Source organism: Megalobrama amblycephala, linkage group LG5, assembly GCF_018812025.1.
Source record: "Megalobrama amblycephala isolate DHTTF-2021 linkage group LG5, ASM1881202v1, whole genome shotgun sequence".
NCBI classification, from domain to species: Eukaryota; Metazoa; Chordata; class Actinopteri; order Cypriniformes; family Xenocyprididae; genus Megalobrama; species Megalobrama amblycephala.
Window position 1 is genome coordinate 14,691,953 of NC_063048.1, and position 17,435 is coordinate 14,709,387.

Below are 17,435 nucleotides of genomic sequence, written 5' to 3' on the forward strand. Positions count from 1 at the left end.
GAATCCGGAAGTTTGTTGCGCATAACCCCCATTCTGTAGAGCTGCTTTATACTATTGCTAAATTGAATTTGTTTCATAATTGATGAATTTTGCAACATCGACATTGTTATTGAACTGAATTGAGTCAACATTGACTTGAGCTTTCCAGCTAACAGTGAACATTCTCAAAACTTTCACGGTTCTCTCAAAGACGCTGTTTCCACCTGGTATTAAGATGCGTTTTGGTCGATCGGATCACAAGTGGATGACACTAAATACATGTGTAAATGAGGTGTGAAACCTTTTGAACTTCTCCACTTTCGACCACATCCAGAGGTAGTCGAAAACGTATTGTTGCTTTCATAGTGGAAACGCTCATGTGGTCGAATGTGTTCGAAACAGCCACTAAAGACTCTCCGCCTAAATATTAATGTGTAAACATTATGGAAGCGCGCTAGCTAGACAGGATTTAAACTTTGTCAGCTAAAACGAAAGCTGCTGCTCTCCGTGTGTTGTCTCCGGGCGCGTACATTTGTAAATCGCGCAAGTCTATTTTGTCCATTAGATTGAAAGATCTGCAAAAACCCATACATTTATTCGCCTATAGAAACTCCGCTTGAAGAAATCAGGACAGAAGTGGTCAAAATTGGACAAAAGAGGATTAAAACACCAGGTGTAAAAGGGTATGTGTCTCCCTCGTCCACTTGTGATCCGATCGACCAAAATCGACCAAGTTACATATGAACATTCTTCCTGTAACATTGATGAAAAGTTATCAAAACATTAGCTGAAAAAAGTTATTTATTTACATCATTCATGGAGCGTTTTTTGTAACATTTTTTTAAATGTTCTACTTGTTTCAGGATGTTCAGAGAACATTCAAAAGTAACATTCCCGTAATCTTTGCAGAATGATAAAATGGAATGTTTCCTTAAAGTTATAGTTTACTCAAAAATGACAATTCTGTCACCATTTTCTCATGTAAATGATCATGTTTTTCCAAATCTATATGAGTTTCTTTCTTCTTTTTTGAACACAAAGGAAGATATTTTAAAGTTTGTCTATAACTTGACAGTTGAATGCACCCATTGACTTCCATAATATTTCATGTGCCATCAACTGTCTGGTTACCAACATTCTTCAAAATATCTTCTTTTGTGTTCAGCCAAAGAAAGAAACTCATACAGGTTTGGAACAACTTAAGGGTGAGTAAATTATGACAAAATTTTAATTTTTGGAGTGAACTATCCCTTTAATGTTCGCATAACCATCATTTCAAAAACTGGACAAAGTGAATATTCAGAAATAATGTTTTCATAACCTAATGGGAGCGTTAGCAAAACATTCTTAGAACGTTTTTGGGGGTTGTAGCTGAACTGAACTCATTTCAAAATTGATGAACTTTACAGTTATTGAACTGAATTATATCAACACTGAACTGACTTGAGCTGAATAATGACATGATTGTCTTTTTAGAGCTGCTTTACAGCAGAATTAGATTTTGTCTCATATTCGATGACGTTTGCATCATTGATTCAGCTATTTTCTTGTTTAGTACTGTTCAAGAATAATTTGTTGTATAAAAAGTTGGCTGCTGTGAAGCAATCTGTATTGTATAAAGCTCTATATAAACAAACATGACTTGACTCGACTTGTCCTCCGTCCGCAAATCCACCTTTTAGAGCAACAGTCATATTCATGTAGCAACAACAGTTGAAACTACTGTCACCCAAACGGCATCTTTCCAAACGGCTGGATTGATGTCTCGTGCGCTGAACAAACAGAAGAGTTTAGTGGGGAGGGAAGCCATCAGGTCAGATCTGCACGGCGAATAATCTCTCTTCAGCCACACACAAGAACAAAGCCTATCTGGAGCTCATCGCTACTGTGATGATATTTAAATGTAAAGCTGAGGAGATCAATTAAATTAGCTGTGGCTTCAGCCAGCAGCTCTCCAGACTGCCCCTGAGGTCACAGCGGTGTACTTTTCAGCTCTCGCCTCTGGTAATCGCTTCAAATCAAGCCTCTCTTAAGCACGGCGGCCCACCTTAATTACACGTATGAGGTTGAGATTTCACACCTCTGGTAAAGAGAAGATAAAGTCAAATTGATAATAAACGCCTGAAAGATACATTTTTGAATCAGCCGGGAGAGCTGCGGATCGCAGAGCTCGCTGCCATCCTCCACGGCACTGACACAGGAGATATATATTCATATGATTCACTGTGTGTGTGTGTGTTTGAATATGTTTATGATGATGTTCAGGACTGAGCCACTCATCTTTAGCGCTGTAACTTTAGTTTGACACAATGTCACATTTGTCTGATACACTTCCAATGTGAGTGTACTTATTATAATTATCAGATTGCGCATTCATTTTACTTCTCGTGAGTAATATGTGGTAATTATGAAAATGTGTTGTTAAGCTAAATCGAATAATTATTTTTGCAGTTTCACACAAATGTAAAAAAAAAAAAAACAAGAACTTGCACAGAACAAAATATTTATTATGATTTTTGTTTTTGTTATTGCATCAGTAGGTTTGGAACAGCGTATCAGGATTTATGAACGCACATGTGTTAGTTTAGTAGTCTATGAGAGAACCAACTAGTTCCTTATGACTGGCAGTGAATGATTTGTTGATTTTTGTCTGAAAGGAATTGATATATTGGTGGAAGATGTTAATAAGCTAAATTATGGCATGGACTTTTTTGCAGCTTTTATTATTAATTAATTTTTAAACATTGATTTAATTAATGATTATTTGCAGAGAAAGAGAACACAGATTCAAATAAATTATTAGTGAATTTTGAATCTTAATTAGCAAGGAAAATATTACATAAAAGCGTTCATTAATGCAGCTAAAATATTTCTTTCAAAGTCCAGTGTCTATTTTTATGAATTTAAAATGTTAAATAAAACTTGTATACATTTCTAAATGAATACTTTTAATAATTTATTTTAAAATATTGCTCACATTAGTAAACATCCTGTACATCTTTCTAATATATTTCTGAGATCACAAGTGTTTTGTTTTTTTGTTGTTGTTGTTTTATCTAATACTAATTTACCCAACATTAAACATCCATCATCTCTCAGGCTGAAGCTTACAGATCCATTTAGTGTGCAAGAGTGACATCTACCTTCAGAGATGAGAAGCATCTTTACTTAACGCAGGACACTGGAGAACATACTTTTGATGCAGGTCATAGTGTGTGTGTGTGTGTGTGTGTGTGTGAGAGAGAGAGAGAGAGAGAGAGAGAGAGAGAGAGAGATGGAGTGAGAGAGAGAGAATATGTTGGTAATTATAGCTATTTATGTTAAGAGAAAAGACCTAGTCAGATGGCGAAGTGCATTCATTAACATTTACTTAGCGGTGAAGTCATTATCCTCTTTCCCACTAACAGAGATGGAAAAGAAAAGAAAAAAAAAATATTAATGTGCCGACACAATGACAAATACAAAATCCAGGACGCACTTAAATAGGATGTATGGTGAGTGTGAAAATGCAGTTTGACTGTTCGAGTCAGAAATAAATGCGTTTGGAGCTGCGTTCATACGTGGAGTGACTAATTCTCATTGTCATAGTGGTAAACAAAGAAATGATGCAAGCAAGTCCGATTGTTTCAAAGATTCTTTCTGTTGCAAAGCATTAGCTGATTGTGTTGTATGAAATAATTATTATTTGAAAAGTATTAAACTATTTTTAAGAGCTTAGTTGCTGCTATATTTGTTTTACTAAGGCATGTAAGTGTTACTGTCCAAATCCTAAAATATATTTTAAAAAACTATTTATTTAAGATTTAAAATATTATCTTTGAAAATAGACTTCAATGGTATTGCATGAATTAAAAATAATATACAATACAAGCATAGTTTTTACTGGCATCTCAAATGCTGACTAATTTACATATATTAGCATATAAAGTAATTGGCACAGATGCCAAGAAAACACTGGAAAACAGATTAATTGTCATCCACCAGCCACAGTGACATTGTTAAAAATGAGATGCTTTTAAGAAGCCAATTATCAGAGAGTTTTCAAAGTAACCCTTTTTTCATCATTGAATATCAACTTAAAGCCAGCTTCATACAAATATGCAAAGAATCCATATTCATTCCCAAAAGTCCCTTCATATGTGCGCACATAAACGCATTAAGGCAACTTTTAGCAAGCATACTGTATAGGTCTTGAAAGATGTCAAATATCATCATGAACTTTCGTGCTATCCCTTAATTTTGGGATTAAAAAAAATAAAAAATAAACCACAACATTTAAGGTAAACTAAAGATTAAGCGTCATAATGATTTATTCCAATACATCATAAGCCAACATATTGCCATCGAGGTCGAAGAATATTCATGTATTTAGGTATGTGTCACTTGTCCTGTATGGAGTAGTTTTTGAGGCATATGGGCACAGCTTTTCTCTTTCACACACACATACACACACAAACTCTCGCTGGTAATAGATTCTGCTATGGTTTGCTGGAGCTCTAGTTTTATCCCCTGTAATAATTGGATAGTGCCTCCATTTATAAGGCTGTCCAAGGGAATGCAGAGTGAACAAATGAGCTAGTTTAGTTGCCAAGACCACTGCTTGGGGAGAAGGGCTTAAATGACTCCCATTTTCACAGCCATTGTGCAATGGCTACCTTAAATAATATTGAGATTACTCGAGGGAAGGGAAGACATGCTGAGGATCTATTGTGCAGATAAAAGTAAAAAAGGAAATTAAAAGATTTTAGGAGAAAGAAAATAGAAATGAATGCCTGTGTGACCAGATAATGAAACAGAATACTGTCTATGTATGATATGCTGATATATACTGATCTGTCTGATATAAACCAGAAATTGCTATGATTACTAGATCATTTTTTGTTTACATTTAGCTTGAATGTATATGGGAATGTCCATGATATTTTTTATGTTTTGTTTTTTTTTATTATTATTTTTTGTAATAATATTTTAAACCAATTTTAATCACTTTTACTTTTCAAGGTATTTTTTTTTAAAGTAGGTGTGTGTGTATGTGTGTGTGAATTTTTGTTCACATTTTGCTTAAGTGTCCATGGAAATCTGACGTGTACATGAGATTTTTTTATGACAAATTTTATTATTTTTAAATTAATACATTTTAACTTTTTTACATTTTTTAAAGGTATTTATACACAGTTAGCATAAATATTCCATATATTCTCTCAATGCATTTTTTTAAAATAGGTGTGTGTGTGTGTAAATGTATATATATATATATATATATATATATATATACATATATATATATATATATATATATATATATATATATATATATATATATATATATATATATATGTATATACACACACACACACACACACATATATATATATATATATATATATATATATATATATATATATATATATATATATATATGTGTGTGTGTGTGTGTGTGTGAATTTTTGTTCACATTTTGCTTAAGTATATATGGAAATCCGACGCGTACATGAGATTATTTTATTCATTTTTACTTTTTAATAAAATTTTCTTCTTTTTTAATTAACAAATTTGAACTTTTTACATTTTATTAAAGGTATTTATATATAGTTAGCATAAATATTCCAGGTATTCTCTCAATTCATGGTTCACTACAAAGTACAGCACAGTAATTTGCAAAAATGCTGTTTGAACTTAGGTCTATCATGTCACACCACATGACAACCCATGTTTTTAGAGACAAGCGAATAGCAGAAGAGGAAATCAGGGTTGTTTACACACTCAGAGACGTCCAACCTCGGACAGATTCCCCAAAACCGCGTCCCTCCTCTCAGACTCAGCTGGTCAGAGAAAGCCTCCTCTCCTTGCCCCTTCTTTCTCAGCCTTATTTGTATTCGTTAATGACTTTATAATTCCTGGCCAGCGGGAACCTGCTTTTATCTCTATTAGTTTAGTAGCCTGGCAAACAAAGGGAGTCTGGGGCTGGTGGCACCATGCCAGCAGGAGCCGCCACCATAAAGGCTCTTGTCCATCTGTGTCGCCTTCTAACGCAGCTCCACTCCTCCTCTTTTTCGTTTTGTTCTCCCCGGTGCTGTTTCTACAGATACTTCTGCACCATCCCCGGTTGATATTCCTCTTACCGGCGCCTGTATTGATCTCCGCGATGGCCAATGAAGTGTGAAAGAGACTTCTGTTTTTCCCGCAATGAGAAAATGACAGCTCGCTCCGTCGACGTATGAAAAAAGCACTCGATCGCAAATATCCCGGGGTGACGTTTCAAAAATGCGTCTCAGAATGTGACCGAAATTCATTCGTATTGTCAGGCCGGGATGCGATATCTTTATTAGGGCTGAAATGAACCGAGTCGAGCGCGTTTACCTCCCATTTTGGATGTTTTTCATCTCTTTGAGGGTCATTTCATATGCTCGGAATATCATTTCGGCTCAAGCGGGCGTTAATTTGACATTTGTAATGCATGTACAATGTTCCATGAATGCATTCATAAGGCCTGAATATCTCAAACTTTTGTGAGGCCTCTTTATTTTGCTTTCCGTCTCTCTCTCCCTCTGTAACATGTCAGAAAGACTGCATCCTCCTCTCATCTGAGATGCTGGTCAGATCAGGGGGCCCTTCATTGTATATTTTACCTTGGAGTTGTTTTGATCTCGCTGAAGACAGGGAGCAGCTTTTTTTCCGTTTCCCTTTCTCTCCCTCTCTTTTTTTTTCTATTCCTTCGGCAGCGCGTGTGTCTTTTGCATGCATTGTCTTTGAACAATGCTCTGTTTGAACAGTGCGCTCGCAACTCAGGATACAGGCGCGCTCGACGGATCGACTTTTATCACCTGCTTTTCCCAGTGATTCTATTAACGCTTCTGTTTCATTAAAAAAGGGGGACGCGACCAACAGACAGGCGCACCGGTGAAGAGACAGACAAGAGTGACTTCAAACAAAGTCAGTCTAGAGATTGCCACAGCGCGCAGACAGCCCTTCATTCGGGAGGACTGACAAAGCAGGGCCGGATGAGGCGTAGAACTGTGTGTGTGTGTGTGTGTGTACCTGTGAGGTGCTAAATCATTAATTAGAAGGAAGCCACTTCTGCCTCTCTAATGCACTGTTGCTAATCCATGAACATTGAAACATATGGTCCCACATTCGAGCTAGTCCAACAGGCTGAGTGGGTCAACAGTTATGTATACTCGTGGAGGTCACCATACATTGAAGCGTACAATCAGCTAAAAAAAAAAAAAAAAAGAACGAACAGAACTATAAAGATGTTTAAATTAGAATATGTTTAAGATCACCTATCCAAGAAACTTTATTTAATATTATTGAATGTTATTTTATCCAAAGTGACTTAAGTCACAAGCAACTTTATTAGCAGTGTCACTATACCAAATTTCAATTAAAATTACACTTGGAAAAAATGTGACATGACAATGTTGTTGGACTGACACCTATTGGCATGGCTACATTTATTTAGATATGAATAATTCATTATGCAAGCAAAAGTGTCTCTCCAGCTACAGTTTTTAACTGTTCTTTTTAGGCTGTTGGTAGGAATGCAGTCTCTTATGTACACTACCCTTCAAAAATTTGGGGTTGGTAAGATTTTTTTAATGTTTTTGAAAAAAGTCTCACTAAGGTTGCATTTATTTGATCCAAAATACAGTAATACTGTGAAATATTATTACAATTTTAAATGTTTTTTTTTATTATTATTATTATATTTAAATATATAACTTATTCTTATGATGGCAAAACTGAATTTTCAGCATCCATTACTTCAGTCTTCAGTGTCACATGATCCTCAGAAATCATTCCAATGTCATGATTTGCTGGTCAAGAAACATATCTTATTATTATCAATATTGAAACCAGTTGTGCTGCTTAATGTTTTTGTGGAAATCGTGATAGATTGTTTTTAGGATTCTTTGATAAATGTTTTTAGGATTCTTTGATAAATGTTAAGATCAAAAGAACAATATTTAAATATAAAATGTATTAAAGTTCTGCATTTTAGATTATTTCATTGAAGTCACACTAATACAATAATGAACATGACTGGGAAGTCAGCACGTTAATAAACCTGTTGGACTTAAAAAATATTACAGAGAAATGTAAACAACAACAACAACAACAACAACAAAACATTTCATATAATTTTATAGTCCTAGCAGGTAATCATATCAAACAATGTCTGATTTAACTCCTGCCAAATGCATGATGGGTAACCAGCAGTATCATTGTATATATAACAGCTCTTTTTTAGGCCACTGGTTGGACTGAAAACTCATGTGTGTTAGTGAGTGTGTATAATAAATTCCAACCATTTATTCAACATTTTGTTGTAAATAAATTTTCCTGTTTCTTCAACAGGGACTTTTGTCATTGTGAATTTTTAGAAAATGAAGAGATTATGATTATTATGAAATAAAGAGTTCATGGTGTATTATTAAAATTATAATGTTTTTCACTGCCACTGTTGTCACCAAGGTTTAAGTACATTAACTTTAAAACTAAAAACATTAACTAAAAAAAAAAAAAAAAAAAAAACATGCAAAATTATTGGTTGTGATGGAAATGACAAATCTGCTGATTTGTGTAAAAAAAAAAATAGTGAAAAAAAATGTAATAATTTTTTAATGATGGATTTGAACATTGGAAACTTGAATCAATAAAATCAATGCATAAAAGTAATTTGAAAAGTTACAAAAATAAACTAAGCACTGAAAGGTTTCCCAGGCCATATAAAATCATATAAATAAAATGTTACACTTTTAATAAAACCCCACCCTTTACATACTCAAAGTTGAAGAAACACTTCAGATATTTACTCAAAAGATACTTTTGTAGATAATACTAATACTTCTTTTCTTTTACTCTTGTGTGAATGTTGCATCTCATTAAAAAAAAAAAATGTTCATGTGTTGTGTTCGGAGCCCGGCAGTCATTATGCTGCAGGCAGCGGCGTTGAACTCTGACTCTGGCACAGGAAGTGAAGTCAGCAGCCGTGTAGCTGCTGCTCCAGAAGGCGATGGCTGTGCTCGCGGCGGGGCTCTTCCTCCCCGTAGCAAGGTTGGCACGGTGTGGAGGTGCTGGTGGCGCGGTGCTGGTTCTGGCGCTCTTGGCTGCTGCGAGCGGTGCGTGCCCTCTGTCATTCATGGGGAGTGGCTCTGTCCAACTGTCACTTCCTGACAGGCTGATAATCAATCTCTTTATTAACTGCTCTGCTGCAGACGGCCCGCCCGGTAGGGAGGGTGGGCAGCCTGCACGGTACACCGCAGCACCGTGCTCCGCTGGGGTCGGAGAGGTTGGCACCGCAAGACACCGTTGCTTCCAGGCAGGGCCCATCTTCGTTGCCTTTAGGAATCACACCGGTGTGGCCCGATCGTCCCCAGTGATAATTTATGAAGAGGAAAGGTGCGGTCACATTGGGGAAATTTAATGTGCAAAGAAAGGTCCATTGTCAATAGCGTAGACGTGTATAAAGCATTTTCAAATCAAGCAGCTTTCTGTTGGTCAGAATGTGCATGACCAACTTGAACATAAGCGAAATTTGAGTGGCCAACGTTTTCACCCTCACACAAACCTCCAGATCGCGCAAATTCCTATTGCAATAACTGGATTTCTCCTGCAAAATTTGGGTGAGCAGCGGTAAATGTGACAGCACTTGAAGCCGTACCTCATAAGCCAACTGTGATTTGCTTCCCAAATTTTTATTAGCTCATCTTAGGGGTGGGTGATCTTTCCAAAAATTAAAAAAAAAAATCACTTCAACTTATAATAAACAATCACGATTCACAATCTCAAACGCGATATTCCAAATTTTGAGATGTACTATCGAAAATATGCAGACTGGAACAAGCCTATGGAGCCTATAGTCTATAGCCTATAGTCCTTAAAGGTGCCCTAGAATTAAAAATTGAATTTACCTTGGCATAATTAAATAACAAGAGTTCAGTACATGGAAATGACATACAGTGAGTCTCAAACACCATTGTTTCCTCCTTCTTATATAAATCTCATTTGTTTAAAAGACCTCAGAAGAACAGGCGAATCTCAACATAACACCGACTGTTACGTAACAGTCAGGATCATTAATATGTACGCCCCCAATATTTGCATATGCCAGCCCATGTTCAAGGCATTACACAAGGGCAGCCAGTATTAACGTCTGGATCTGTGCACAGCTGAATCATCAGACTAGGTAAGCAAGCAAGAACAATAGTGAAAAATGCCAGATGGAGCAATAATAACTGACATGATCCATGATATCATGATATTTTTAGTGATATTTGTAAATTGTCTAATGTATAAATGTTTCGTTAGCATGTTGCTAATGTACTGTTAAATGTGGTTAAAGTTACCATCGTTTCTTACTGTATTCACGGAGACAAGACTGTCGTTATTTTCATTTTTAAACACTTGCAGTCTGTATAATTCATAAACACAACTTCATTCTTTATAAACCTCTCCAACAGTCTGTAATGTTAGCTTTAGCCATGGAGCACTATCAAACTCATTCAGAATCAAATGTAAACATCCAAATAAATACCATACTTACGCGATTAGACATGCTGCATGACAAACACTTTGTAAAGATCCATTTTGAGGGTTATATTAGCTGTGTGAACTTTGTTTATGCAGTTTAAGGCAAGCGTGAGCTCGGGGGGCATGGAGCACGAGAATTTAAAGGGGCCACACGCTGAATTGGCGCATATTTAATGATGCCCCCAAAATAGGCAGTTAAAAAAATGAATAAAAAAAAAAATCTATGGGGTATTTTGAGCTGAAACTTCACAGACACATTCAGGGGACACCTTAGACTTATATTACATCTTTTAAAAAGACGTTATACAGCACCTTTAAACCCTGAGTTAAACTTTAAAATTAATTATGAATTAAACATACATTGATTCTTATTAAAACTACTAAAGTTATTCAGTCAAGAGCAGTGAGTGATTTTGTCTGTCTTTTGTGTAGCATTAAAGGCAGGGTAGGTAAGAAATTTTGTTCCAAATTTGTTTAAACTTTCTATATATATACATGCATAATTAAAATGTAAGAACTCTGATAAAAAGAGTATAAAAATCGAGTGACTCTAGACCGTTTAATCTGTATTAAACACAGCTCATTATTTCCATCCGGGACGAAACATAGGATTGGCTTAGGCGGCTGTCACTCTCTCGCAACCATGGCAACCACCCTTTTGCCACACATGACCTGCCCACTTGCGCGCGCACGTTTGATTTGGGGAATTCAAGAGGCATGGATCCTAGGAATACCAAAACAATGGCAGAGAAACAGCAAGCAAAATTCACAGTACCGGCCTATGCAGTTAGTGAAGGCAAACCAGGCAAAAAAGGAAGACAGTAACAGTACAAGAAAAGGCAATGAACAAAAAGTCTTTGGATAAACAAAGAAATAAAATGCGAGTTAATATCGGCGTGGCTTTCCAGCAATGGCGAGAACTGAGGGAACTCAAGGGGCTGAAAAGTGACTCCTTGATGGCTTTATTTCTGCTGGACAGGTAAATCTTTCTTTTTGTATTTTGATCATACATATTTTTTTGTTTATTTTTTCATGAAGCATGTGTCATTAGCACACGTAGCTGCGTAATATAGCTAACATAACATTACTTAGCGAGCCGTAGTAGAGACGATAAATAATCTATAGGCCTAGCACAAGATGATAGCTATAGTGTTGAATTGTGCATAATTTTGCTTTAGATAACTAAATACATGTTTAACAGATAGTAGGCCTAACGTTACTCCGCATCTAGGAACTTTTCTTAGAACTATATTTACCCTCTGTCTAACTCTTTTACCATGTTCACCTGTAAGTTTACCTGCACGTTTTTTTCGCCTTTGTTTTGTTTTTATATTCTCTACCTATGTTTACTGATGTCTTTATCTTGTATCTGTGTGTGTCGTACACACTTTGTTGTATGTGTGTGTTATTATTTTGTGTCTGCAATGCAGTTGTGAGTTGATATTTGAGTGTATGTTACTCTGTTTATCTGTAGAACAACGTATATGTTATGAATCTTACACGAAATTCATCTTCATCACAGTGTAAATGATGGTAATGGAAAAACGTGTATCATGCAACCTGTTTTTAGCTTTGCCTTATAGATAACTAACTCGTTAGCGAATTAAATTATGTTTATCTTCATAATTATAAAGTTATTTTTATTACATGTGATTCTGACATGATGTCACTACATGCACTGTGCTCCTTCCTCTCCGCTCGTCTCAGGTAAATAATGCGTCTTCCAGCTCAGTGGTCGGAGTCGCACGTTCATGCGTTTTGGGGGCGTGGCTTTGGAAGGAGCCCAGAAGGGAGGGGGTGGAGTGAATGGAAATAATGAGCTGTCTTTAAAACAGTCGTGAGAGGTCTACAGACACTCGATTTTTATACTTTCTTTTTCAGAGTACTTACATTTTAAATATGTATTGATATATAAATAAAGTTTAAACAAATTTTGAAAAAAAAGTTTTTTATACATTTTTTACCTACCCTGCCTTTAATGACACAGACAGCAGCAGGTATTTGCATTAAGGAGCGTTCACACTGCAGATTTCGTTCCTCTGACTTCCATTCAAATGTATGCAAATGCATCGGACCAAAAACGCAAGCTCATGCGAACAGTTTCGTTGTGTTCAAAAGTTTAAGTTTGATGAACTCTGATCTGCGAATTTGCATCATGTGAAGACCTGTGACCAGTAGAAGATTGATATGTCATGGTGTGACCCCTTGGCTGAATTAAAGTCCCCCTGTAGTCAATTATTTTATCACTTAAAACTCATCTTTGATCACCAAAATGACGTTTAAACATTTTTTTCAGTGAAAAAATTCTTCATGCCTTAAAATAGCTTGAATATAGCTCTACACCCTTGCCTAATTTAATATTCATGGATCAATAAAGAATTTAAATACTGTTGCTGTAGTGACATAGATATGCTTATATATTGCTTATATATATATAGCTAAGCTATATATGCTTATTTAACTTTATAGTGTTTTAACTTTAACTTTAATGTTAACTTTAAATCCTGCAGGCGCCTGTGCCTTCTCCGTAGCCGACATGCAATAATGAGTGAGGATTTCCAGCGTATTTACTTGAACTCATCAGGTAGGCTAATATCTATGGTTTGATCCATTCCAGACCTAGCCAAAATAAGAATTTAAAATGGACTGAATAAAGCTTTCTCCGAACTTGACATGTGATGCCACACTGACTGACATATGCACACAAATTATGGTCACACGTCCAGAGCAATATTGTTTTAGCTATGTTTTATAATATTAAAATATTTCGAAGGTCAAAAACATGAGCTTTATTGGCTTTACTTAAAATCAGCTGTCACTTTACTTTGCCGTGATATGCACTCACACACTTGGCACAGCCCTTGCAACGGTTCTGTCAGACACATAACATTAATTCAAATTATTAGCCTTTTGCTTGACTACGTTATCAAACAGCTAATAATAAATATTTAGACAACTTACTTCTACAATCAGTATCCCACAATGCTTTGAACAACTCTGAACGTCAGTGGAGAAAGGCAAATTGTTAAGTCACCAAATAGTTCATCATAACATCATAATATACATCATAGACTCGCTATATTACTAAATCTACACAATTTTTCATATCAACAGTAAATAACCTGGCTTTCTCTCTTCTGCTTCAGAGCAGTCATAATTAATGATATGCTAAAGCCTGCCGGCATGTTGTCTTGATTGGTTACAAGGTAGTCTGTGACGTCACAAGCACCCACTATTTCAAACCGTGGGTTTTAGACTGTCTTTGGTTTACTGCAGTTTTAAACATAAAATACTCAGCAATGGTGCTGTCCTATGAATTTGCTCATGGTTTGTCTTAAAGCATATTAAAACACTACATAGACATATAAACAACATTAAAAACTTGATTTTCACCACAGGGGGTCTTTAAAAGAACAATATTTTTTTGCAGTAAAGTTGAATAGATTGTATATTTTTACATTTTGAATGTATTACTATTTGTTACATGATTTCATGTTTATAAAAAAGACGCTGCAAAGAGTGACATCACATCAGTGTCCGAAGAAATTTCGCATGCTCAAAGTCTAATGTGACCGAGGCTTTAGGCTTTAAGACTAATATGACAAGCATCCGATTTCCTTCCCTGTTTATTTCACTGTTTATTCATTGAAGACATATCTGACTGTCTTTATGTAAATACTTGCCAAGAGAAACATTTTGGCATATTTTTGTGTACATTTGACCGCTTAGGCGTGCGCCTGAAACCCCAAGCCGTGTTTCGCTCCATCTCGCAGCACGCACACAAAAAGCGTGTGGGGATCAGTTTCTTTTGCAGTTTAATGTGCTTTTAATAACTTTTTTTTTTTTTTAAATAAAGCATGTTCCGCAGTAGAAAAAGGAAAGGAACGGCATGTGGCACGATGATCACGATTATATCTTGATTATCACGTTTTCATAATCGTTGAAAGCCAAAATCGAAATCGAAACTAAAATTTGATTAATTGCACAGCTCTACTGCTGTTGATTTTTCAAACGCATCACCACGCATGAAAAACACATGATATAATTTGGCTAGTCAGCACAGTCATCTGGTAGGCAGTCATTGCTGTATTGTAACATTATGACGAAGGTCATAAAGATCACGATCTCCACGATTCGCTTAAAAAGTAGATTGTGGAAGTCTTCAAGATGCAGCCATTACTGCATTCTTTAGTGTCACGATTGTTGAATATGAACAGAATCTGTGTGACAAACTTTTTAGCCCATACACGAAACTCCCGATTGCTCAAATTCCTATTGGAATGACTGATTTTGCCCGCAAATTTTCGTAGAGCAATGGTAAATGTGACCGCATCTGAAGCCTCACAAGCCAGCTGTGATTTGCTTCCCATATTTTGTAGTAGCCCGTCACCACCAAATTGAACATGCCAACGAGAGTAGGGATTGTTTCTCTACTCTCGCTTATCACTCTCGCATGTCAGTTCCACACAAGCTAATGGCAAAGTCATGTCAGATGGAGCATTGATGAAGAAACAGGGCCGTATTGCATTAAATATGAATAAGCTACAGCTCTATCCCTTTCTGTTGCTCATAGGAGGACTTCCTGGTTGAAACGCAGAAGACGCTGCTGAGCAGGATCTCCGATCTGTGCGTGGTGAACGCGACGGCCGCCAAGGGGACGGCTCTGCTGCCTGCTCCTCCGGACCCGGCCGACTGCGCCGAGACCACCTATTCACTCCCCGCCCAAACAGCCGAGTAGAAGACATATAAGCATAATAATTCTATGGCAAATAACGATAACCATAAAACTCCAAATCCCTGTAATAAAGCCGAAGCCTTTCTCCCTAATGAAACAGTGGCCCTCCTGCTGTTTCCTGCCTAATGTTCCCGCCGAGGCTTCCTCCACTTTCCATAAAGCAATTTTGCAAGCCCACTCCCAACGTGAATCATCTCGAAACGAAGAGAAGCATCTCCCTCCATCTCTCCTCGTGTCCCCGGAGGGTGACGCTGACTAAATCTGTGTTGATACAGAGGTGTGCTCTAAATCCTGTTTGCTCGGGTTCCATCTCCCCTAATATTCACACTCTTGTATGAGGCCCCTTCCCTGCCTGCGTCTGCTAATGTAGCGTATCGTCGTCTGGATGACAAGACGACATCGATGAGTTTCTCACAATGTGTGGGAAGGAGAACATATGTTAAATTTAAGAAGCTGGGATTTACCTCTGCGCGGGTCTTAGTTTACATGCACTGCTCGGCGCTAGCCGACAACAAAGGACGAATCGCCGTTTTGTGCGGTTTAAGTTGTGGATGCACATGAAAAGGTGTTATATCTGAAAATATAGGCGGCTTTTGTGGAAGTCGCACTAAATCTGCCCATCTGCCGTGACTTTAAATTCAAAGTAATTAAGAATATGTTTGGTAAATGAAAAACAACCTTTGTGAAATGCATTAAATGAGTTAACGGTGAGATTGGGTTTGTAAATTTGATTTGAATTTCCGTTAACATTTCCACACTAAAGTGTGTAATTACAGTGTTTAAAAATAGGCTTGTTTTTTTTTTTTTTTTTTGGTGTGTGTGTGTGTGTAATCAATTAGATTTAATTTCTCCAACACATGCCATTCATTTATTTCTAATTAATTCTGTTTACCTATTAATTTTTCAAAAGAAAAACTTTAAACTGTAAAAAAAAAAAAATGCAACTAAAGATATTTTTATAAAAAAAATACAAATAAAATAAAGACCTTTCTAAAATAAGAAAGTCAGTAATGTGAATTGTTCCACACACATTGCATATCAAAAACTACAGTAATATCACTCAGAGATTTGAATGCTTTTCTTGGCAAATCCCAAATTACTCAAAGATTTCTTGATTGACAGATGAGGGGGGATAACTGTATTTAGCCAGGGACCATCTTTCCTCATCTGGCGTGATTTGGGTCTCATGGAGGATTGGCCCCCCTGGTGTCTGCCCCCCTCCTCCTCTCGGCACGGGGCAGGGGCAGATTGACAGAACAGCATGGGGGCAAGCGCCGCTGTGCCAACAGCCCCCCCACGCTCTACCTGATGTTTTTAACAAAGGCTTCCATCTCACCAACTCTGCTGCCGAACATCGCCCAGCCAGCTTCAACCCACCCCGGCTCTGGAACAAACAGACTTTGAAACCTGATCGCAAGGATGTTGGGAACAGATGCACAGACGCTGGGAATGATGCAGCGTGTACGGCTGTACTCAAAGATAAAATGTCAAACATTTTTCAGTCGGAGCCCAAGAAATTGGACAGTTGTTAGTGAGCACCTACTTGTAATTGACAGGAGGATATTGGGGGCTTGTTTTCTATTATATATATATAGACTGGGGCTAGTTGTCACACTTTTTTACTTCAGTGAATATTTCTCAGTGTAGGTTTATCTTTGGGAGTCAATTCAATAAAATCTTGGCTAAAATAAATGAATTTAAATAAAATGTAGCTACTGTCATGGCTTAGGATTTATTTTTTTTTTTTTTCTTTTAACACATGTTGTTACTATGTGGGGTAAGTTGTCACAATTAAAACCTACCCTAAATATAATATGAATATATATATTTTTATAAATACATTTTGCTGGAAAAGCTGTAATATATAATAATATATTAATAAATATAATAATATATTAAATATAGCTTTTTCAGAAAAAATACCAAAAAATGAAACAAAATTCATAAAAATAAAATATATATATAAAAGCTACAAAAAAGTAGTTTTGTGTTTAATTTGGTTTGTTTCAATTTTGCTGTATAAGATTTTCCTAAAATATATATTTATAAAAAATATTTCAATATATACAGAAATCATTATTCATCAAAATTCTCTCTCTCTCTCTCTCTCTCTCTCTCTCTATATATATATATATATTGTTATGATATGTTCAAATGTGTTGGTGAGGTACATTTATAGTTATCATAT

The 17,435-nt window shown here is 36.4% G+C and overlaps 1 protein-coding gene across 1 annotated transcript in view; it reads left to right on the plus strand.

Moving 5' to 3' along the window:
• Positions 1-16,972, plus strand: part of si:dkey-288a3.2 (protein phosphatase 1 regulatory subunit 37) — a 62,967-nt gene extending 45,995 nt beyond the window's left edge. Inside the window, exon 11 of the mRNA XM_048190251.1 lies at positions 15,086-16,972. Within this exon, the coding sequence (XP_048046208.1) occupies positions 15,086-15,250 (165 nt within the window). The 3' untranslated portion in view covers positions 15,251-16,972. The remainder of the gene's footprint in view (positions 1-15,085) is intronic.
• The last annotated feature ends 463 nt before the right edge of the window (positions 16,973-17,435 follow it).